Below are 25675 nucleotides of genomic sequence, written 5' to 3'. Positions count from 1 at the left end.
ACAAAGCCATTATGTTAGCATTTGCTCTGTCATCAGATGCAGGCATCTCTAAGGCAAGACATCAGTCTGCTTAGTATAACATAGAACAATAATGCCAGGCCAAAAAAAATAACCACCCCAACTTGTAGAACAGAAAATAAAGATGAATGTATTCTAACTAAAATTTAAAAAAAAAAAAAAAATATTAAAAAAACACACATGTGAATGTTAGTCTGACACCTCATACAGCATTTAACAACTAGAAATCTAGAAAGCAGAAACTTTCAGCAATGGCTTGGTACCTCACCAGAATGCCCAGTTCAAATCAGACTCAAAAGAAACTCAGTATTTATTGGCAGTCTTCTGGATGAGAAGCAATTAAATCAAAGTTTCCTAAAATACGGCTGTAAGTATTAAAACCACACAGCTAGTTGTCTAGGACTAAATCCCCAAGAACTGCATATCCCTATAAACTGCTTTTTTTTTTATGACTAGATAGTAACATTTAATAGAGCAGCACACAATGACATCATGCTAGAGCAAATATTTGTGAACATTCAAAGGAAAAAAGTCCAAAAGGGAATAAACTGGAAACAAATTCTATCTTCTCTCCTTCAAAGAGGAGATATGTAATGAAAAAAGTTTTCAGATTTTTAAAATGGAGCTTGTCAAATTACTTTTAAAAAAACAAACACCAAGTCACTTTTTAAAATAATCAAGACCATAAAAGCCTTGATCCCTAGCATTCCAATCACAATATTCCCAATTTTTCTATTAAACGCTTCATCGATTATACTAGAGAAAACTTCCAAACAGCATCTCTGAAAGTTTAACTTTAAATAAGCTTAATATTTTTCCAGAGCTTAGAAAAATAGAATGAAATCTTAAGTCTTCAGAAATAAAAGCTGAGTCAGAGTGGAAAAAGCAACACTATAGTTCGTATATTCTTTGTCTGAAAATGCAGGGATAAATTCAGAAATCAAGTTCCTCAGACTTCTTACCTTACCACTTTTTTCCCCAGATTTCTTCTTCTTAGGATTATCCTTCCAAAGAGATTCTACAGCAATATATCCCTGAAGACTCCAGTCATACAGCTGTGTACCAGCAACCTTTGAAACAAAAGATATCAGAAAGCATAAGCTTAATAATCTGGGAAATACTATTTTGCTTTGTGTTTAAGTGGAAGAAGTCTCAAAACACAAGATCTTTAACATCTTCCTGTTCAAGCTCAGGGTGTACAGCGCTAATAAACATCTTGAAAAAATATGACACATGAGGAATAAGAAAAGCCTGCTTCGTATAATACTGTTTGAAAGCTACCTGAAAATATATCTGTATAAAAAGGGGTGAATGATCCTGCATGGATACAAATCTAGTTTTCTTAGTATTTGATGTTCAACAGATTTAACATAAGCAAATTTTTTCTTAATTTTACTATACTCATTTTAAAGACCAAAAAAACCTCACAAACCACCCAACCCAAGCCCTACTTAGTTTGTCACTATTTTGCCATTTTACATTTTCACTGCTTTGACAGAACAGTGAGAATACCCCTTTATTTCTTTTTATTTGCTATTTAGAAGAAAGGCCTAATTTGCTGATAGATGGCCGTAATGAATAACCAGCCGTCAACTCTCAAAACAGAAGACAGCCAGGAAAGAGGGTGTTTGCTATATTACACCAACAGGTAATTTTACGACAGGAAAAATCCCTAAATTTAATACAAGAGTATCTCCTGCCCCTTACGTGACATGTAGTATTCACAGCATCCTTTAAAACTCAGGAGTGTTAGGTTTTTACAGCTGTAGGCTCAGGGCAATACTCACTTTCATATCACTATCAGTGAAAAGCAAAAATGGACAATTTGCCCAACTAGACAGCTAATAAAGTAAAAAACTTATGAAATCAAGTAATAAGAAGGTATCATCCTATCTTCCAAAACCAAAACTACGAGAACAGGGCAAGCATAAATGATGTTTCTGAAACAGTTTCTGAATGAAATTAAGTTTCTTCCAGTCTCCAACAATTCACTGCTCAGAGTACATGCATAACAATGCCCACGGAATTTCCCTCCTATGAACTTGTTGCACTTCCCCTTGAACCCCAGGCAAATTTTTAGCATCCACAACATCCTGTGCCATGGAGTTCTACCGCTGGGCACGCATGGTGCAAAGAACCACTTCCCTTTATTTGTCTGAACAAAATTACGTACACCAGTTATGTACCACGGTGGTAAGGGATGCGCTTCTGGCAGAGATCATGTTACTACCTTACAGAAAAGGCTATTTAATAATTAGAATTAAAAGAAAACAAACCCAAATTGGCAACCACATTTCCAAGTCACAACTAAATCTGAAACATAGGCTGTTTTAAATACAAAGAGCTAACATATTTGTCACCACATTTGACAATTACAGTTGTACTTTGGTTTTAAACAAGTCTGTATGATGCACTGAGTTTTCTCTGTATTTGAAGGTGATAAAGGTCATCAGAAAAAAAGCATACCAACTGCTCCAGGGATGAATGTGTTAAATCTCCAAAATCTCTGAATTCAAACATTACAGGTACAGACAGTTATCTTTTTCAACATCAGGAGTGTTCATTCTCAAGTACTTCAACAAACTAGTTCTGAAAGTCAGAGGAGCCTATGGCTCATCTGGAAAGATAGTGTGATCAGTTGTGCAAGCAGTGCAAACCTACCTGGACTGAAAAATAACCACAATAAACAAACAAAGGGGGTTTTTTGTCTGCAATGTTACTGTTGACACAGCTATCAACATAAAATGAGAAACAACCACCATCCATAAGCCATTTGTTGTCCTGCTTAAAAATACTCCATTGAAATACTTAAAACCACTCTAAATACCTAACAGTACAAACACAAGAATATTCTCATTATAAAAGCCATATAATCAAGTCAATGAGAAACTGGTCATTCACGTTGCTGGAGTAAAGTAGCTATATCACAAGGTACAGTAACTCAGATAGTTTAGTCTGCCACAGTCAACCAATGTTTCAACACTGTACACACCTCCCAAGAGCTGGGACCCACGCACACGTTCACAGTTCGCATGGGTTGAAAAATACAGTTCTTGACTGTAAGCTGAAAATTACAGGGTCAACAGGAACATAGCCAAGAAATGTTTATAACCACCCAATGCATCCTCTCATGAACATAGCACTCGAGTCATATGTTAGGCTTGTGTTTTGTATCTCCTCTTTCTCATGGAGCAGTTGAAGAGGAAGTAGATAGGTGTACTGCAGTTGCCACCACTATCCTTGGCAGTGGCAGGTCAAACCAGAAAAAGTAAAAGGAACAATAATAATACAAACAGTTCATTCAATTGTTGAAAGTGTCCACTCGAACATTCATACAAAGAGTTCCTTTCAAAGAGGGACAAGTTTTTCAGTCATCTGGAATTCTTAATTTCTGGAAGATAACAATTTCCAGCTTGTTTCTGTTAAATTACAACGTGCTAAAATACCATCTCTGCTCAGTGCAACACTAAGTAAGTTTGTATTCTAAAATCTGAACAAACAAGTTCAAAAGAGATATTGAACGTTTCTCAACAGAGACTCTGAAAGAGTTTGGAAGCAACTTTGGGCCACAAACACCTGCACTAGGCACTACTGGGGTAGCATCAGCAGTCTCTAAGGCCTGATGTGCATGTAAACAAGCTCCCATATTTTAATTCCACACAGGACTGTAAGTATATAATATTGACTATACCATATGATATATGTCAAGATTACCGAGCAGAATTATGGTTAGCAATTCTTTATCTACATTGCACGCTGAGAAACTAAACTGAGAATCCGCTGGCTTTTCTACATTTGTATTGTTAAAGTAGCCATAGTGCAATTTCACAAGCATTTCATTCAGCAGTAAACATCGATCAACTGACCCCAACTCCTCCTTTTCAACCCACAGTTCCTGTAATCATGTCATGCTCTCAGTTGTGCCAGTACAACTGTTTATGCCTTATGGACTGAACCGAGCAAGGGATGAGGTATAGGTTCAAAACACATAGAAATAATGTAGTTTGTTGTCAAAAAAATAAACTTACGTATTAGGAAGCTTTTCTTTCTTTCAAGAAGGTGGTAAGCATAGCACACACTAGGAAATTTGAGAAGTTCTAATGACAAGGAACAAAAATTAAATTCTAATGATAGAGACTGATTTAAGTAATTTCATAACGGAAAGTTTTTTCTAGATGGAAGATAAGCTGGGGTAAATACAAAATATTTTGAATGTGTTATGATTAGCTGGAAAGCAATACAGTTCCAAAACACTAAAGTTCCACTAGAACAAAATAAACTTTAGTATTAAATTCAGTTCCCTTACCACATATACAGTCTGACCATTTGTTCAAAGCCATACAAAGTAAAGTAATACTAGCAGTGAGGAAATAAATCCCTTACAAATCTGTGATGCATTAGAATGATTACTAAAGCAGGAAAAAAAATAATAATTAGTTTGTGCATGTCTTCCATCTCCAGTTAGATGAATAGTGTCTGAAAACTACCTATTACCAGTGGTGAACTCTGCTGCTCTAACTTAGCAGCTCATACATTTTCACTAAAAAAAGTTTTCTTCCAGACAGATGCATCAAGTATTGTACCTCAACTGCAAATGTATTTTGCCGTGTTTATTTCCAACTCTCCAATGGAAAGTCTTTAATAAAAGTGGGAAGGAATTAAAAAAACCTAAACACCCACAACTCTTTTAGTCTTTTAAAGTATGGTCAAATCTGAAAGTTTAGCAAATGAAGGGAACTATACCACTGTAAATGAAAAAGCAGTGATGAAGTACTCAAATGTGGAAGAAAAATATAAATAATAAATAAATTTTATGTTCCAGAATATTTCCTATATTGTTCTATTAACTTGACAAGTGAGCTTTGTACTGCAGGCATCCCTTTCTAGGCTTACAGAAATTTTTTGAAAGGCCTATGAAACATTTCAAAATAATTACTAGAGAGCAAAGAGTTTCCAATTTCAGATTAAAGCATAAAAATTATGGGTAGTAAAATGTGGTACGATTAAAACTGTGCTTCTTCAGAAAATAAGAGTGTGATAGAGATTAGAGAAACCAAAACAGTATCTAGGATATCACTCTCTCCACAGAAGTTTCCAAACTCCTATGTCTAGTGTCCTGACCAAGTCAACAAAGCTAAACCTATTCCAATCAAGTTTCAGGCTCATGGTCTCATATCAGATTTTTCATTACAGTCAAACCAAGAACTGTGAATTAATCAAAGGGCAATCATGCACTTCAAAGTTTTCATAAAATAAACAGGTATTGTGAAGCTGTTAGTAGCAAATCCACAGTTAAGACAGAACTGAGCTTCTTTAAAAACAATAACATCAGTTTGAACACCATTCAGTCACTTCCCACTTCACTGTTCAGAAGGCAACTAGAATTTTAATACACAGTTTCCAACAGAAGTGTCTAAGCTTTTTAAATTTCAGTGGCTTTTTGTCTGCCACTTGCATAATTTTCACTCCCTGAGAATAACTCAACAGAACTATCCGTATTTAGAGCTTCTGAAATCTGGAAACACTAAAAAAAGATTCCATTAAATATCAGGGTATCATCATACTGGAAGAGTTCAAACCCAGTGGTTTTGACTGTCCCTAAGACAATGACCTTTCAGTTTTCAAAGAACACCATATGTTCTTGAGAATATCGTATTTTCATCCTGACATCTCAGTGTCATTCACAAGTCACCAATAACGGGATAGCCAATTTACCAAAGCCTGAACTATAAAGAATTTCTGACACACTAAGTATGTGCACTGTGAGTGGTTAAAAGCTGGATTTGAAAAAGAATGTGCTGGAGAACTGAGGAATCTGCCAGTACAATTAAGTGTGGACAGCAAGCCACATGAACTGACATCAGTAGGGGCTGTAAATAATTGTCTGGTCTCTTCAGCTTTTTCTTTCACAGGAAACTCACTTAAGAAACACGTTAACTTACAGTTGCATATGTGCCTGATACAACAAATGCACAAACAGGAAAGGGACCCAATAAGCAGCAGAATTCTCATCCCATTCCAAAATGTGCACGCTATCTGTCTTAAAACTCTTATCCAACAAAAATGCAGAAAACCTCAATAACAAAGTTTATCTCAAAACATTGTTCCTATGACTTCTCTATAGAACTTTTTTTTTTGTTCTTTATTTCAAACCCTGTTTTCATTCACTCTCAAGAAATTTCAGGCTTCCTTAGTCTTGTAAGTAAACGTGCAAACTGTACTTACTAAGCATATTTACATTAATTTATAATTACTTGATGTTAGAGATTCAGAAAGGAATTATGTTCCTCAAACTGAAGACACTATTGCAGATGTTAGAAAAAAAAAGTCACAAAAAGAAAGAGCGTCTGAGCATCTTTCAGCCTAGACTCCTTGTTCTTTGACAGAATAACTAACATGTTGTTAAGTGCCAAGCACACTGACATGGCTTTTAAAAATGGATTACCAGTTAATTTGAAGGTAGGAGGCAATAATCAAAGTAAAAGCCACTTCTCCAAATAAAGGTATCATCACTGACCTTTGCAATAGCAACTGCTTGCTGAGGGTAATACATGGAGGCACCAATACCCATGAGACCTGTGGGATACACTAACTTCTTTATTCTTGAGCCTGTTTCATAACAAAAAAAAAAACCAAACACCACAAAACACTGTTAGAGTATATGTTAACCAAGACAGCTGAATGGCCCTACCCTTTTATTTATAACCAAAACAATTTTATTAAATTCAATTTAGCATATTCTCTATTAAGTCCTACTGGTTTCTTAAGAAACATGTTTACTTTTATCAGTGAGTATTCTTTTAAACTTTTAAAGATAATATTTTTATTAATATATTTCCATAGTGAAAAATTACCTTACTGCTATATTTACTTTATAACAGATAATTTATTTTAGTACTGAATAATGAAGTAAAAGCCACAGCTAAGAGGTATGTAAGAGAACTATACCAACTGATACTCTTTTCTAAAAGGAAAAATTCAGGCAAAGCAAGGTTAGGATAACATTCTTTTGACACATCAAGCAGAACAAGAGACATTCCAATACAAACTTTGTAAGTTACCTTGACTCACAAAAACTGATTTCTTCCACAACTGCGATTATGAATAATTTTTCTTAAATCACTATAGCAATTTGCAAAGCATTTGAAAGTACTTTTAAAGTACTTACAAATTATGCTATATGCCTATTGCTCAGTCCCCAACTAAATTTTGAACAGTTTAATCAATTTGAACTCTCTATTCAATTATACGAGTCTAAAATAATTTAACTGCCTGAAAAGTTCATCCTCTTACCACAGCTGGCCAGAGGCTGGGTACCCTGGCTGGCCAGTGACAACATGCATCACTGAATCAGTTACGGGGCATGCTGCAGTTTATCGAGTCAGAAAGGAACATAGAAGGGAACAGGTGAAGGAGAAAAACAAGCAGTACAGGAGAAAAAAAGTCATAGAACAGACGTACAGGAGTCAGGACGCAGTAGTTCTGTTCCCCATAGAACAGCCTGTTCTGTATGCGAAGCCACACGTGCTTCTAATAAAGGAATAATTAATTTTGAAGAGGAAATGCATATTAGAAGTGTTTAGTGTTTTCACTAACATATGCTCAAGATGAGATGAGAAACTTAGCAGTAAACAAGAGACATTCATAAAGTGACATTGCTAGCCTTGTGAAGAGGGAAGTTGGTACCAATTAGCTGTAAGAAAGCACAGAAAAGGCAAGCTTCACTGCTTTTAATGGCTGGGAACAGGGAAATCTTCCTCAGTGACAGCTTACCAATGCACCTACAGCATCACTTTAGGAATAAACATAATAGCTGAAGATAGTAATACCTTCCAACAGGCTGTTACCTGCTGAAAATACCCGTTAGAGGGAAGTTTAGGAATACTCCTGTATTCATTCCATTACTACTCAACAAGGCTAGAACAAATTATCTTCAATGGCATTTTACACCAAGCTGGATGACTGCACAATATTCACATGATTAAACTCTGAATACTGTACTTCCTACGTAGTGCGCAGCTGTATCTTCAGTGTTAGACCTGGAAGATTTTATCTGTACTTTCCAAGAGGGCAGTTTTTCCAGTAAGACCAAGAGGGGAAGAGATAAAAAAAGAGGACATTTGGTTCTAACTTTTGGTAGCATCAAAATTAAGGGGCACTTCCTTCTACAGCTTGAATGCTTTCTGAAAATAACAGCCAGTATTGTAAACTATAACCAGACAAAAAGTTTTAAAACTATGGCTTCCATCTTAAAAGATTCACAAATCAGACATTTGTATTATGAGGGATTTTCATTTTTACTAAACTTAGGATCCTCTAATCTTTCACATCCAGCCCCAAGACTGCACTCCCCCCACTGCCCCAATTTTGCTACAGTTGTAAAGGCTGGAAGCTGATCTCATTCATAATCACATAACTCAAGAAGCAGGAATTTGAAGAGAAAGAACTTCAAACGGGTAAAGTTGGAGACCTTGATTTTCATTTAAAAAAAAAAGTTAGAAAAGTACTGCTTTCGTCATCTTCACTAGAAAATGAAATATTTTGAGGAGTGCATATATAAGTGCATATATTCACAGAATGCTTTCCATTTCTACATGGCCAAGCACACACTTCCAGTTTGTTCAACACATACAGGCCCCAGAAAAGTGTATTTTTATCCAAAGCAAGTCCTCACTAGTATTTAAATTCTAGAACTTCACAGTTCTGTTACCTACCAGTTTTCTTGTGTTACTTCATTTCACTGTATTAAGAATATCTCAATACAAACACAAAAGACTTTTTCACAATTAACAATTCTTAAGACATTTCCATGAAAGCATAAACATATTAATTTCTTCAACTAGTGTGATGAAATTAACTGTATCACATTTCTATAGCATAAAATGATGTATGTATGTATAGTACACTCACGAGTTCACAAGTATTTTTGCTGAATATCACAATCTGCAGCAGCTCTGTGCCTGAACATACAATACTTTGAAGGAACTTGAATATACAACTAATTGTATGCGTGTCATAGTTCAGGAACCTCTGTATTTTACCATACTTTATTCCTCCGTAGTTTTCTACAGTGACATATGTGATCAAGAACTTAAGTAATTAAAAATATTTTTAGGCTAAAAAAATAATCCTTTCCTACTTTTGCCGTAATAAGCTAGAACTAGAAAAGATCAAAGACTAGATTCCAGTAACAAATACAGTATTCATAAACAATAATTGATGGTTATTACACACCTTTTACATGAAGTTTCTTTATAATTGCAGGAACGCTGTAGGAACATGCTTGTACAGTTAAGTTAGATCTCATGCATCACAATTAAAAATTAGTACCGAAAACCACAAATAGATTATTTATCCCAAATCATAACATAAGCAGTTCAAAAGGTTCTCACCTCTAGCAAGAAACAATCCAACAATTCCAGCAAAACCTATCACACCAAGCCTTGGATAAAATCCAGCAGGGGGGTTTTGGAGGAATTCATAGCCTTCTGAAAAGAAGTCAGAACAAAGTGCTTTAATGTAATGTGAAAGTGTTTTTGTGATAAGGAATCATCAATACATGCTGGCAATTGTTATAAAACAAAGAGTTATCAAAACACATTTAACTATCAGGCATATTTTAGATCTGCTGGCATAAAATTCAAAGCCTTTGAGATCTTCTCTAGTGACACATGAATGAAACTGAACATTGTATTGTATTCACCAATTTTCATAGAAGCTTTTGCCTTTGCTCCTGGGCCATCTGTTTTGTTTTGCTCTTTTGCATCTAGCTTATATCTTCTTCAAATTAATGATAAAAACCTTTGCAAAATGGATCCTTGCATTTACATATTAACAAGAATTAGTTTCAGTAAAACACCATATAAAAAACAAACTACAGAACAAAGGAAAGACACAGCATAAGCAAAGCTCACTCCAAGGTGGGAGCCTGATTGGGGAATGAAAAACTATGAAAAAACTTCCATAAAAAGGAGTTCAAAAGACTGAGACTGTTAAGTTTAAGGAGAATAGGCACGGTATCCACGGTATCTGAAATGAGCTCTAGATAGCATCCATGCTCAGTCCTGATGAGCCTAAGTATGAAAGGATTCTTCAAAAAATCAAAAATAAATACAAATTATTTTTGATTAATTCAAAATTCTTAGGAGATGCAAGAAAGTAAGCCAAAATGAAAGGTTTAATATTACAAACAAAAGACCTAACACTTGCGACAAGTAATAAACATTGCAGGAAATTTCAGTTACTAGGCTGGGTCAAGCAAATACTACTGACCGGGAATAAATTGTGAGGCTTTTCTTTTTTTTTTTTTCCCCTTTTTTTTCCTGCATAACTGTCATTTTTAGTGACAGTGGTGAACATAGATGCAGGTCTCAGACTATAATTGTTTAGAAATGTAGTGTCATAAGGACCTACAAAGGAAATCTGAACAGATATACAGAGCAAATAAAGTAGTCTTAAATGCATCAGAAATTGTATATATAATGATGCTTAATGGAACTCCCCTTTAACCAAAGATATAGTACAGTCCTGCACTTTAAATTGCTAGTTAAGAAAACTAAACTGATTTACCTCTACCATGCTCAACAGCTTTTTCTAATCTGGGCACAGCTTTGGCATAAAGATCCTGAAAAAAAGAAAGAAAAGAATAAGAACAGTAAATAGGTACCAAGTAAGTAAATTAACTGACCTGATGAAGAGCAGGGGGGGGGAGGGGGGAAGGGAAAAAGAAGAAAAAAGTGTCAGGTCCCTAAAATAACTTCTTTTTATTCCCACTTCACTTACATGGCTATGCTTGCTCATCGCGATGTTTGGTATAACTTACAGCTTCTTCTCAAATAAGTCTTTGGACACAGATAATACCTCAAAACACAGAAGTCAACTTCACTATTTCACTGAGTTCCTGATCAAGTAGCTGGAAGTCAGAATTACCTCAGGTTTCTCATTGTGCGTAGGTATCACAAAAATACCTGAGCTGATGCAAAGAAAAGTACAACACACTAACAAACTCTTTCCTAGCACTTCACAGGGGTACATGACTCATTCTCCAAGGTGATAAATTCCACTTCCCAAGAGACTATCTTAGGCTAACAAAACTGCATTTTTGAAGTGATGTGGAAAATGAGATGCCCATACAATGTCTGAAGTAAATCAAAGAGGACTACATCAAGCCCACAAACTAGTTCTAGACTTTTTTCCTCAGACTCAAAATATGCAGGAAATAAAAGAATTCACATTGCCTTTAATCAAAAGTAGAAAGAAAAATCTTAACATGAGCAACCCTGCTAATTGTTATTATGTTAATAATCCTTCAGAGAGACAGTGTAAGACTGTCTATCAATTAGGGAACAAATTCATAAACATGCATGCCCAAAGCTAAAGCAGAGAATGATCTCGCAATAGCTCCTGAGCTGTATCTGTGCAGAAGTGAAAGCATTTGTTTAGGATACTGCATGGGGATAATATCTTTAGAACTTTCATTTCCTCACTGGCAAGAGTGACTTAAAAAAAACCTGTCATGAAAAAACAGTGCTAGCATGTGACACAGATCATAACTCTAAATGAATGTTGGTCTTATTAAAAGCCAATGAAAAAAGCACATGCTCAAAAGACCCCAGAGGCTAGGTCTGATCTTCTGTCACAGCTCACACGTAACTGGCTCATTTCTACATCTGTTTTGAACTGACTTTCCACTACAGTTAAGCAAGCAATTTTGGAAAAGTAAATGGATATATGAACATAACCAATTTTATTCTCATTATCCTGTGTTATGTTTTTAATCTTAAAGACAACTGATACACCCCTAAAATGTTATTTTTCTTTAACATAGCAGGGGTGGAGGGAAGGAACCAAAACTATCTCTGACTACAGTTAAACAAGTAAGATGACCCCAAACCCATGAAGTTTACATGCCCACTTCATAAAATGAGTCAGTAAACCACTGCCAGGAAATGGTTTGTTGCATGTGAGCAGAAGAGCACATCTTATGTAAGTGACCACCACGCAGACAAAAAATAAAGCAAATAGGAAAAGAAGAGGCCAGTGAGACATAAAGCGCTGCTCAAGGCTTACCTGCAGTCAGTCCAACTGGGCAACTAACCTCGTCTCACATTTCATTCCTGGTTATGGTTACCGCAGGCAACCGAACAGAAAATGCATTTAGAAGGTCAGAACTCTAACTATACTGTGGAAAATCCCCCTTCTTCAAAACTGAGGTCAGTACTTCTGCTGGTGGCACTTTAGAAACACATCACTAGACTGAGTAACCCTGAGTATTTCTGAAAAAATGTATCAGTGTTAAAGGTTAGCACCACAATGCAGAACTACTAGGCAGAAAGGACATACTGATCTCAGCAGCTTGGCTTTCTAAGGAGAACTGGAAAACCAGCTTGCAGCCTAAGAAGAGGATTCACAGCAACAAGAGTGAAAAGTAGAGAATCACCTAAAGTTGCCAAGAGGCAACCAGATGACAAGGATGCCCTTGCTTCAGAAGTAAGTATTTCCTGGGTCAGGAAAGAGCAAGAAAACCATCACATGAATCTGCAATCAATATCAATAATTTAGGCCTTGATTACAAAGATCTTGGTTTTTCCTCTGTGCTCTAAAGACTTATTTTTGTGTACAATGACTGTTTAGTATAAACATAAAATAAAATACATATGAAAGTTTTGGGGTAAGGTCCAGGGGCTAGGTTTGCCACTACTAGTGGCCTGAGATTTTCTCTCTTCCAGAGACACGCACTCCTTCCCTCAACATTCCAGTTGAGCAAATACTGACTTATTTTCTGCAAAGTTGTGCTTGATCACAGTAGCAGTAAGGACAACTCGGTATTGCTGCTCCAAAAAACACTGCTTGATAACTTAAGACCATCTCCTTGAGAATGGAAAATGAAAGTTTAATCACTCTCCTGTCTTCGTCAGCCATGCGACAGTACCAAATCCAGATATTCCTAGATATCTTTAAGCTTAAAGTTTATTTCAATTAACAGTTCTAAGCTTTAGTTAATTTTCTTTTAATTCTTTTGGAGGGATACAAAATGCCAAAACGCAGAGGTTTAGTTCAGCAAATCAGTAGAAAGAAACAACTGGTTTTGTGTGAGAAGGGGTAAATATTATGACCGAACTGGGGAAAATTTTTAAGTAATCCAGCATTTTTGAAGAATGCTTGTACAGCTATCAACTTTTACTTTGCTGGTATCTATTAATTCTGTCTCTAAAAAAAAAAAAAAAAAAATCCCAGCTCAACCCTTATCACTGAACCACTACCAGATATGATATAAAACCATTATACCTGACACCAGGCTGTATATGGCTCCATAACATGCCGTAAACGCGAAACTCCCTCTTCCAATTGGGTTTGTGGATTCTCCACATATTTAGTCTCACGAGCTGGAGAGGAGTAGAGTGACAGCTGTGAATATTAGCAAACAAGAGGTTAAAAAACAAAGGTGTAATTGTGTAAGTAGGTCTTCAGGGCATGAACAGTCTAACCAGAGAATACCTAACACAGTGCTTACTACATAAACAATACATAATAAAACTTCAGGTACAGCTGTGAGACAACCACTATGAGCAAAGTTTAATTATACACTATGATGAAGATGACTTCTAATTGCTATGCAATTCATCCATAGCTGCTGTATGATCCAAGTCACAGGTTATAAATTAATATTAAACTAGTTTAATAAGAACACAAAACATAATTGTGAAAAATGTTTCTGGTCTTAATCAGCACTTCTGGTTCCCAGTTAAAATACTAAATGTCCTAGAACTCTGAAATCACAATCGATCATTTTCTATATTTGCACAAGCCATCATTAAAGAGTCTAAGTAGCTTCTAACAAAGGTAACATCCGATACAAATTTGTCTGTTTGTTACTGAGCAGGAAAATGGTACAACATCCCAATGTTGCAGTCATTAACCACATCAGCAACTGACAGCATTAACAGCACCACAGGGCTGAGCAAATAGGAACTGTAATATCCACTTGAAAAGCAATGGGCATCTTCACATAATAAATATTAAATACAGTGTTTTAGTGTTTAGCATCACAACGTATTTATTACAATTACCTAAACCTGTTTAAAATTGTATTCTATTAAAAAAAAAAAGAGAACAAAGTCTATGCTGTTGAAGACGAACAGCAAAGTTTAGATTAAACCAAAACCTGTTAAAATTCCTAGCAGTTTTTATACTACACTGATGTTTAATATAAAGAGCTTATATTTTCTACCACATTTATACTAAATTTCGTAGTTTATAATAAACTGATGTTCACACATTGTTGCATCAAAGTGTAGATAAGTTGGAAAACAACTGTATCTCTATCATAATAAAAAAACTGCTCACCATAAGAAAAATATATAATGACATCGAATATATCAAATAATTCATTAACTCATGCAGCTGGATTTCCCACAGTACTTTGAAAGACAAGCATTTTAAGTCTCATTTCCCTAGGAAATTTGGTCATCTCTGGCAATCATAGTTACAATCAGTTTAACTTTGATCCTGTGAGACAGCCTAAGAAGCGTGTCTGGCACCAGGACAGAAGTCTCAGAGATAAGGAAATTCCCACACATTTTATGAAACTAGACAGCTGACAGAATTGAGACCCAAACTAACATACTCTGTGAATGGCAAGAAAGGCAGCCAAAACTCCACGGCTTGCACATTCTGCTTTGCTGAAGCTGATGGGCAAGCCAATTATTCAGCACATAAGTAACTTCAAACTGCTGCCTCATTACTGACTCATGCCAGTGGTGATGGAGGGCACGCGACGGCCCAAGCTAAGGTTACTTCACTGGGGTGAAGCCCGGAGACTGCTTCAACTATTGATCCTCTCATATTATGCAAGTGAACTGCCCTTGCGGGCACATCCAAAAGACCTAAGTATACACAAAAATGAGTTTAATTTAGTTTCACTGCTCACGTAACAACACTTTAGCCTGGGTTGAAGTACTTCAAATTTTTAAACAACTACAAACTCATGCATATAACGCTGTATTTAGTAATAAACTACTTTTTTTTTTTTAATCTTAGAGACTGTTAAAAGCCTATGCAACAATGCTGATGAGTCTACAGTTTGACAGGGTGTTTTAAAGCTCTACTTGTGCTATAACCAATTTGTAACAGAGAAGCAATAAAGTAACAGGGTTTTATTATTGCCACTTAGGGTATTTGCTGTTGCTTAGGTCTGAATGCTGTAAAGGAAGGAAAAATGATAAAATTCTCTAGGCTACTACATCGGATTCAAAGCACTGCCAGACAAGAATTTTGCCTGTAAAAAAAGAGAATATTTTTAGAAATAAAAACTTTTGATTTCCTGTTTTACTGGAGAACATAAATGAAATTGTATTAGAATTTGCCAATAGTACTTGTAATAAAAAATACATAGTGTTACCTGGATAAAAAGCAAACAATACATTGGATTTCATTTTGTGGATCTGAAACATGACCACAAGTAAATCTACAAACATTAAAAAGTAATTTCTGAATGAAGAACAGGCAGCTTTAATGTAGGAAGAAGATCTTACACAGAAGCAAGCCTGATTCTATCAAATGGTGGGTATCAAATGCAACCCTCAGGTAAAAGAAGCAAAACCATATCAATATCTCCATTACTGAAAATGAAGAAGCAAGTTTAAAGGCAAAAATACAAAAGGTGAAGAGATGTACCTAAAAGCTTTCATGCTTCAAAAGATCATGTCTTCCAGAATTCTGTAGATAGTTCCATATAGATAGAAGAGCGCTAAGACTCTAACTATACTTACCTCCTCAATTTTCAGCAACTCCTTTTTGGAGGTCTTCTCTGAAGAAGAAGCATAAACCTGGATAGAGAGCAAGCTCAGGCTAACAGGGGTGGCCCCCAGCCGAATTACCTAGAAACATTATAGGAAGACATGTAAATCATTAAGTTCAAACAAAATGGCAACATGTTTGAACACATCCATGTAGACAATGTTTACATCCCCACATATGGTAATAAGTGATATATTATGATGCTTAAGAGAAGGGGGAGTCAGTGGTACACAATCTAATGCTCTCAGGCACTCAAATGATAACAGCTAAATTATTCAGATGGTATTTGGAAAAGCCTAAGGCTGAAGGAGACAGTAGATGTAAATGCTAATCTCATCAGTTTTCATCTCACAAAAAGATCTTCTGTCTTCTCTCAATCAAAACATAATTTTCATTAACTTTCTCAGTAGAGACACTAACAACATTATATTCGTATTTTAAACAACTTTGTGAATGTCCATAACACCGCCATTTTTCTGTAGTTAGTACCATTACGTTCAGCGCTTTATTTCTACTTATTGTCTGCATCTAGATTTAGAAAAAAAAAAACAAAAAGAGATCTACAGTTGAAAGTATCAGAACGTAATCACTGCTTTCTAAGAATTTTAGGAATGTCTCCTACTTTTCTGTGAGAAACAGGAATTACAGTGCATCGTGACAGACATTTGACTGTTTCTGAATACTTCAGATTCAATCCAGTCACACAACACAACCACCATGAGTAAGGTGGATATAATTCTTCCTATGTTCAAGACCTACTCTAAATTGTATTTCTTAACAGGAGAGACTGCTTTAACTTAAAAAAACAGTAGATAAAAATCTTATCTGTGTAGTGAATCAAGAACGGATGGAAAACATTTTCCAGCAAATGCACGTCCTTATTAAGAGCATCATTTAACTCAAGAAATGGCAGCTGAAACATGAAACCTTTCAATGTCTCATATTCATGTTACTGCTCAGATAAACATATTCAAAGTTACAATAGCCTGTGTTTTGTTGTATCAGGTTACAGCGTGAGTGGATCTAACAGCCTGCGGCCACGAAACTGGAGAGGTCTGGCTCTGCTTGTGGCATCGGTTCCCAGAAGTCCTGCTGCTCACCTTGCCCTAGCTTTGGTGGTTGGACGCTTCCACCGCAAGGCAACTCACCTCGCCAATTTGGCAAAAGATTAATCCTGAAAAAGAAGTGGAGAGCTTTGTGCGGGCTTAGTAAATTGAACCCATCCATGAAGCAGCCTGACAAGCACCAGAGGAACTGTGTGGACAGGGAAGAGGGGATGAAAAAGGACAAGGCAGCAAGCTCTCTTCCTTTTCAGAAATAGTAAGGGTACATTACATTGACCTAGCTGCTTGTGAAACTGAAGCATTGGTCAAGCCATTATGATAACTGACCTAGTCACAGGACTCTGAAACTTTGTTTCTGTCCATTGCAGAACTGTTAGAGGATAGCTTTAAAATTATCCAGACTACATGCTTATTGTATACAGATCAGCATTTGCAGCTTAAATTTCTTCCACTGCTTTGCAGATGGAATATTTATTAAATGTGACCAAGAGACTCCTCAAACTCAACGTCAGACTATATAGCTGTCAAGCTTCCTGAAAACGTTCGTTTATCTATAGAGAAACAGCACACAAGAACTAGGTCATAGGATTGCTTTTCAGAAAGATGTAAGGGATCTGATGGATCAAAAGGTACAGAAAAACTTGCTTAAAATGGAAGTTTTTCCTCACTTGAATTTATGAACTCATTATTACAGCACTATAATGAAACACCACAATGACTGGATCAGCTGTTTCACAGCCAAGGAAAGATGTGAATAATCTTTAACAGTGTTTACTTAAACAAAGACTTTTCACATAATTTCATTAGCCAAGATAAAGACATGAACGCCACTAACCATTAATAGCTGTAGAATCTATTTTCTCAATCTTTCCTTTTTTCACTGCAAAACTGTTCTGTCACTGAAAAGGCAAAAATCTAAATGCATTTTCAATCTGAAAAATACTTGCAAACTATATATAGAAATGGTGCTAAATGTCACCAGCAGAAATATTAAATCCAAATGCTTTAAATATTTGAGATTTTTATATAAAGATTCAAGCAGTCAAGTATAAGAATAGAAGCACCTTGGTTTCACAAACAGGTATCACTGATCACAGAACTACTCAGACCAAAACCATCAACTGTTCATATTACCAAAATACTGAAGTGCAGACATTTTCCAGAGGTTTCATATTTACATTTTAAACAAAAGGAAATTAACCACTAAAAGTGCAAAATTAATCTCTCCTTAAATGCGCTGTTCAAGCTATACTGCAACAATCCCCTACATCAGCTAAGTTTATGGGACAGATACAACCGGTACTGAAGTACCATATATACGCACACACTACAAGGTTTATTCGGTAGTATGAAAGATTAACCATTCTACTTTTTGTTTCCAAAAAATCACTTTAGGGTCTCATTTCTTAATTTCATATTAACCGTGTATTACTAAACCAATCAGTTTAGTAAAGCGTTTTGATTGAACTGTGCCTTCAGCCTGCCTATCTTACAGCTATTCAGTTGATACCAAAAAAGTAGAGCTGACATTCTTTTCTCTAGGCAATACTCTGCATTTACTTTAAGTTAAAAAAGATACTAAGCTTATTCCTTCCTCTAGCTGAAAAATTCATCTTTATCTGTAGACACCAGATCACCTCTAAGCAAGTTCAATCTAAAAGTTGGAGGGAAAAAGACTATCATATTTCATCTTCTATTGTCTTGCTTTTCTGTCTTTCTCAAAGTTCTTAATTCTTAACTAAAAAATGCCTCTGAGAAGCGTAAGTCCTATATTAGTTCTCAGTGCAAACAGGGGAATGAAGAGCTAAAGATTAACTAGAACTTTTGAATTTTTTTTTTCCTCTTGTCTGTGGTTTCTCAGTTCACTTGTCGCTGTTCTTGTCACCCTGTCAAAACTTGGGAAGGAAGAACAAAAGGAAAAAAAATCCTTAAAAATATTTTTGTGAAGGCTGATATTCATCCTAATGTATGAAGCTGCTTCATTTTTCTATTTTTCCATTCTTCCTCCTCAATCCCAACTGAAAAAACAAAAGCCCAAAACCAAATTCTTCAGTACTCCTGTTCCCTGAAGCACAGATATCAAGGACAAGAAGCCACCTTCCCCTTCTGCTTTTAGAGGCAAAAATTTAGGTTGGCCTGAAGCACTGAGTTCTGCCTAACCTCAATCGTTGTGTAAAAGTAGTAATATTATGCATAGCACCTAAACCCACAGGTTCACACGTAACCCCTTTAATGACAATTCAGCATCACTCACGGAATGCTCAACGATTCTGAGATAAAATCCTTACAGCAGAATTCCAGCAATTGTCCCAACATTAAAGTACAAAAAAAAAGTTGTGACAAGAGCACAGAAAGCATGGGCTGCTCAGCACATCAGTATATTGATATCTATTGATATATTACCATCAATAATTGGCAAACAAAAAAGGTACAAAAGAGAACGAATTTCAAGAATCAAGTGTCACCAATTTTTTAAAAGACCTCCCGCTTCTCGAGTAGTCAAGACAACAATTCGATTGAAACACACAACTTTTAGCCTGAGGGAAGCTGGGGCTGTTCTTATCAGAGGCAAATACTTTTGAGACAATTATCAGATTTAAGCCCAGATCACGCACAACCTACGTGCAATAAAGGGAGAGTTTCAAGACAAGGACTTTCACAACTGTACAAATCCAAACTCTGCAATAACACTAACTCACAGCTCCGTGATGCTGCATCCGAGAAGTAATTTTAAGTAAGGAGTGTGTTTATGCGTTTCTTTTTGTGCAACACGGATAGGGCACACAATTGTGAAATATTAAAAAGAGAGATTACGCAGCTGTCACGGGAGTAAAGCAACAGCTTCTGAGAGGTACAAATACCCTGGGTACAGCTGTCACCAGATAACGCGGGCTTTCGAACAACTTTAGCTGGAACGTGAAAAAAATCACTCGCTGGGAACGACGCCAGGGTATTCACTACCGCGTCTCGTCAATCGAGTCATAACCAGCTGCTCTAAAACGGGAACCGGGAGAAACGGGCCCGCCCCGCCCTCGGGGCCAGAGCACCGGCCGGCTTTGCCGCTCACGGCGGGCCGCGCTCCCGGGCCGCCCCCTGCCGGCTTCGCCCCGCCGCCGCACCAGACACGGGCGCCCCCCGAGCGACGGCCCGGCCACACCGCAGCCGCCCGGCCGCCTCCGCGAGAAGCGACGCGTCCCGCTGCAAGGCCCCGGGCCGGGGCGGCAGCCAGGCCTGAAGAGCAGGGCCGCCGCCTGCCTCCGCCCTGTTGGGGGCAGGGGGAGCCCCGTCAACAGAGAGGGACTGACGGAGGGACGGGCGGGGAACAGCGACGGCCACAAGCGGGGGCAACGGCTCCTCACCTTGAACATGGCGCTGCTGAGCAGGCGGTACGCACCAGCCGCGTCGCCGCGCTGTGACGTCAAAAAAATGGCCGGTAGGGGAGGTGGGACCGCTGGCAGCAAGACCCCAGAGGCCGGCCCAGGCCCCGCCCACCGGCGGCGCGGTAACCTGGCAACGCCGAGGGGGCGGGGCTTTCTCATCCCCCACGTGGCCCCGCCCATCACCCTCCTGCTGCCGGCGGCGGCGGCGACGGCAGCGGTGGCGAGGAACGAAGGGAGAGAGAAAGGGGGAAGAAAGGAGGCGCCATGGCTTGTGTAGACTAGGCGAGGACATGGTTTCTATCGATTGTTAATATTAAAAGCAACGCAAGCATGTATTCATAGGTAAGGGGAGTACATGAGGCACAGTTTTAACTGTTGTTTAAATTTGGAACTTGGATCTTATTTTGAGTAAGTGCTTACTGTGCACTGGAAGAAGTTTGGTGATGGAAAATACTCCAAATTTCAGTATCTACAATGCAGAAACATCTCTTTAGAACTTACGTATTAAAAAGAACAACGTGCCAGCGCCCAAAAGCACATACACACTATTCTTTAGACTTGCAAGCCCAGCTTAGTGTGTTACCTTGCGGCCTTTATAAAGGATATTCAGAGACATCTCAGTGCCAGTAGAATCTGGATGGGGCTACAGAGCACGGAGACCAGCACAGGGATCCCTGCCTTTCTAATCTGAAAATATTAAATTAAAAAAATACAACTACCCTTTTCTCCGTATCTTAACACTCCTTGGTTTCTACAGCCCAGGATGTAGCATCTCCAGCTCACTCAGCAAGCTGGACAGGAAGAAGCTCTTTCCCGCTCACATCTACTCTGAGGGTGTCGTATACATCCCATGCTGTCTGACTCGTTACTCAGTGATAGAAAAATATCAGAAATTGTGAGTACTAAATTCCCATCAGATAAGATAAACCAAGGCAATAGTCTGTTCTGATTTAAATCATGGGGAATCTGTTCTCATATCATCAGTTAATAAACTGCTTCTTTGTTTCTTCAGATTTGCTGGTCAGGAGTTTTCACCTTTTGCTGTGCTTAAGATCTTTTGCAGCACTCAAGGCCAAGGCAGAAAATACATCAGCGGAAAAAGAAGTCCACCAAATGAGGTGACTTCATGTTCATGTGTCATCATTTTCGGACCAGTTACTTGGATCTTGTTATTTTTAATGGTTTTTTTACGATATTTATCGTTGTACCTAATCTTGGTCAGGTAACACCACATTTCAAATGCAAACAAGTGCCTTGCTTTCACCAAATACAGTTAATTTTTAGGTAGGGGTGAAAAATTACCTTGAAGCTTAAGACACAAAAGATACTTGAAAGCATTAGTCTGTATTCTTTGTTCAGATTAACTGTTACATATGGCTGTGCCATACACTTGCCATCACAGTTCTGTTGGGGCCCACTCCGTCAGGAGTTGGAGTGAAGGGGCAATTCAGGCTGCCTGACTTTTGAAACCTCGTAAGAGCCCCTGCTGCCTGGGCAGGGATGGGGTGTAGGCTCTGCCAGAGGGTTCACAGCAGCACCTTTCTGCTTTGAAGCACACTCTGTCACCTCCTCCTCCTCCCCGCCGCGGGGACAACAGCCTACGCTCCTCATTTAGACATATAGGAACACCAAGAAAATAATGTGGCTCCTCTCTTTATGAGGTTTTTTCAGGTCACCCAGTAATTTAAAACTATTGATTTTAGAGTATGAAGAATAGCACCCTATTAAGTCCTGGAAAATGTTGTAAAAAAGAATTTTTACGTAGAAAGTAAAGCACCTGAAGAACACAGTAGCAAATAGTTCATCAGAGAGGGTATCGTGGAAAGACAGATGAGGTATGCACCCTCTTATAATCTTAAATTTTCTTTCTGATGATAATTTTTATTGTTCCCTCTTTAAGAGTATTCCTAAATTTCTTTATTGTAGTCTCTTTACAGACCTGACAGAATCAGCTATACCAAGGAACAAATATTTTCCAGACTAATGGGTATGTCTAGCCATTGCATTGCAGAATTGGGTGATGCTTCTCAATAAGCTGTTTGTAAAATCAGCAGACAGTCCTTCTCATTTGTTGGCACATTGGATTATTGTCAGAAGCAATTTGAGGTGAGATAAGAAGACTTCAGGTTTGTGTTTGTGCCTTTTCTTTTTAAAGCTTTATTGTGTTTTTCTGCTGTATTTCACAGGCAACTGCTGATGTTTGCAAGTTAATGGGATATCAGAAATACCATGAACAAATGGTACAAGATGAGCTTCAGTACCCAAACCACAGGATAACAGATAACAATGATATTTTATTATATATTTGTTTATGAAGATTCCCTCTTTAGCAAGGAAGAGTTATACCTAAAATGTACATAAGTGACCATTGGGTGAAGAATGCTAATGGGCCTCTTTCTCCATTGTGTTATGCTTTGCAGACAGAGTCAGTTATATCTGTGGAATACAAGCAGCCAGGATGCAGCAAATGTGTGTGGAAAGCTGATTTTGCAGTATTTTATGGCAGTTTTGTGAGAGCACGGAGAGTGATCAGGTAGTTTGTAAAGCCGTTGCATTTCTTGATGCATTTTATTCATCCTGATGGAGTTAGAGAAAGAAAATTTTCAAAGCTCAAAATGACAGTAAAGCCCACAAGAGGAGTGATGGCACCGAGGTGAATATTGGCACCTGCTCAGGTTAGTTCTCGACCAAAGCTAAATCCCAGGTTGTGGGTGGGACTGGCTGTTTCCCAGTTTTGCAGAGGACAGACATAAGAATACTTCAAGTGCATTCTCTTTTTAAGTTTGGTACATGAACAGTAAAGAAAATTCCAATTGTTTCTACACATACAATTGTGTATATCTTACAAATACATATTTTTGTGATCAATTTATATTAAATGACTACACAGCAATTATTGATATAATTATGTAACACAGATATAAATATCTAAAGAACAGATGGCTGTTTTATAAAATTTTTTTAACCAAACAATTTTATCAGCTCCGGCATCTCCAGTGCATTTTTTTCTTTAATGTGGAATCTAATCTAATCTAAGTGATTGATATGACCAATTAAAAAGAATGGTAAAACCTTTATAGAGAAGAACTATACAAATATATTAGCTTTCCAATAGGTGTATTGTTCTCTTACAGCCTACCAGTAATCTGGATGAAAGCCCTGCGTACTTTGGTGGCAGGAATAACTGCTGGATAAGGTCGTCGCTGCAAAATTTCCCTGGGACAACGATAATATAAGCCATAATGGACTATGCACAGTCCAAAACATTGTCAGACAGGCTTAAGAAGGAGCTGAAGTTTCTTCTACTGAGGCCACAGAATAAAGAGCTCTGGCATGACTGACTCCTGGCTGCAACTATACCAACTTTCAGTTTTATTTTGCATGCCACTATTTTCCCCTTTCCTTGGTAAGTGGCTTTTCTAAATACTTGTGAAAGAAATACTTCCTTTAGGAAGTTGCAGCTCAGAGAAGCTTGAAAATGTTGCCACAGTTCATAAACTGTATTTCAGCTCAGGCAGTAATACAATTTAAGAAACTTCATCTCTAATCCCTTGCCTTAGCCATTAGAGTCTGAGCTTTCATAATGTTGCATTATAGTGCTTATTCATGGTTTAATTTTTTGTCAGGAAAATAAGAACAGTCCTTTACTATCAATACAATGACAGTTATTTGCCACACATTTATAGGTATAGTAGAAAAAAAATGGATTTGTTGCACATTTCTGTTAAAATGTGAGTTTGCAACATCTGCTCATTAAATACCAGTGCAGTTACTTACTCACACTGATCACTGGAAAACATAATTCTGAAAGGCTGGCTTATTTTGATGTTCTCCTTCATGATAAATCTTGTTTTATATTTAAAAAAAATAATCCCACATTTTTCCATGCACCTTTTATTCACTAAAATGAATGAAGTTTTTAATACCATAACTTGCTACTACAGTTTTGCCAGCCTGTTTAGAATTCATTTTTAAGATCTTTATAAAATAAACTGCTTTTCTGCCTCTCACAGCTTTTCTGTGTTGTAAGTTAAAAGAATGCTGTTTGGCAGACCTCTCTTCAAGTTCTTTTGAAAATATGTAGTTAATAGGAAATACACCACCACAAGGGCTCCAATAAACTCAACTTTCAGTTGTTAAGCAGCTTCACCTAATGCCATGAGCCTGGCTTTCTAAATGCTCCACATAAAGCACAGTCAGAGGTGACATGACAGATACATAGCTCTTCTAGATTGGTCTCCAAAGCACACGATGCATTTCTCACATTCCCATCACTTTCAGCACATATTTGTTGAACAGCTGATTGAACTGGCTTTTATAGTGGTACGTGATGATGGACCTTCCCCAGTGCCTTTATGAAGGGAGTGCAGTTCGCATATTCGTAAGAATACTCTTTCATTCTTTCTACTTTATTCAATTCCTAACTTGTAAAAAAAAAAAAAGGTGTTGAACAGATTTTTGTATTTAATGATACGGTTTTATTTGGAGTGAAACTTACCTTGTGCTTTTGCTTTTCATACTTAAGGTGGGTCATTTTTCAACGTTTGTTATAGGTGCTCTTTTAGCAACTACAAGGTCTGAAGTCAGACATTCAGAAAGTAAACTGAGTGTTAAGGACAGATGCCATTGCACAGCTCTTTGTGCCTTCCCACTGACCTACCTTTAATTGTAGCAAAGGCATTACTGCATTCACACCTGGGGTAAACCAGTATTTGAATTTCAGCACATGCTGTATCATCAACTTTGTCACATTCTGACAACATCCAAAATATACCCAGTGCTTTCCAAATAAAGATCCTATATTCTGAGACGGGACAGGTAGAAAAGAGAAACATACCATGCTAAAAAAACAATGTAATCCAACTGCATAAAGTTTCACTTTTGATATTGCCATGGTTAAACACCCAAACGTTCCTTTCCCAATTCAAATCCTTCACTTCTCACTGCAGCCATCAGTAGCTCTAGTTGCACATTTTTCTATTACTCCCTTCCAGCACCAACAAGTAACTCTTCTGTTAAAAAGTTGTTGATACTACCAACAGAGATGTCAGCTAATGTGTGGTGTAGCTATCATCTTCTAAAGCACAGATATATGCTGTGAGTAGCAGTGAGAACACAAACACGTTTCTGAAGCTCTTAAGCACCCATCACAACAAAGTCCAACTCCTTTCAAAGTTCAGATGCATCTTGATTTCAGTCAAGCTGGATACATTTTGGAAATCAACTGAGGCTAAGAGGTGAAAGGCCTTGCATCTGTTGCCAGTCTCTTTAGTTATTTAGTGCATCAAATCTTTTTATCTTAAAAATTATTTTCACAGTAACCTTTAATTTCTTAGCAAGATGATGTGAATATCTTTACCTCATTTGCCTATAAATGTATTATCAGAATCTTCATAAATATATATATATTAAACG

The 25675-nt window shown here is 37.4% G+C and overlaps 1 protein-coding gene across 2 annotated transcripts in view; it reads right to left on the bottom strand.

The window, feature by feature from the left end:
• The window catches only part of APOO (apolipoprotein O), a 35069-nt gene extending 14757 nt beyond the window's left edge, over window positions 1–20312 (bottom strand). The window contains exons 1-7 of one of the 2 annotated variants that reach the window (XM_074814642.1): window positions 20240–20312; window positions 15789–15896; window positions 13306–13425; window positions 10588–10642; window positions 9411–9506; window positions 6536–6627; window positions 981–1088 (exon numbers count right to left, since the gene is read on the bottom strand). In XM_074814642.1, the coding sequence (XP_074670743.1) occupies window positions 981–1088; window positions 6536–6627; window positions 9411–9506; window positions 10588–10642; window positions 13306–13425; window positions 15789–15896; window positions 20240–20248 (588 nt within the window). In that variant the 5' untranslated portion in view covers window positions 20249–20312. Of the gene's footprint in view, window positions 1–980; window positions 1089–6535; window positions 6628–9410; window positions 9507–10587; window positions 10643–13305; window positions 13426–15788; window positions 15897–17715; window positions 17780–20239 lie in introns of those variants that run through there. The other variant, XM_074814643.1, reaches the window with a different exon arrangement.
• Between the last annotated feature and the right edge of the window lie 5363 nt (window positions 20313–25675).

This window comes from Strix aluco, chromosome 2, assembly GCF_031877795.1.
Source record: "Strix aluco isolate bStrAlu1 chromosome 2, bStrAlu1.hap1, whole genome shotgun sequence".
Classification (NCBI taxonomy): Eukaryota; Metazoa; Chordata; class Aves; order Strigiformes; family Strigidae; genus Strix; species Strix aluco.
This window is presented reverse-complemented; position numbering and strand designations above follow the sequence as displayed.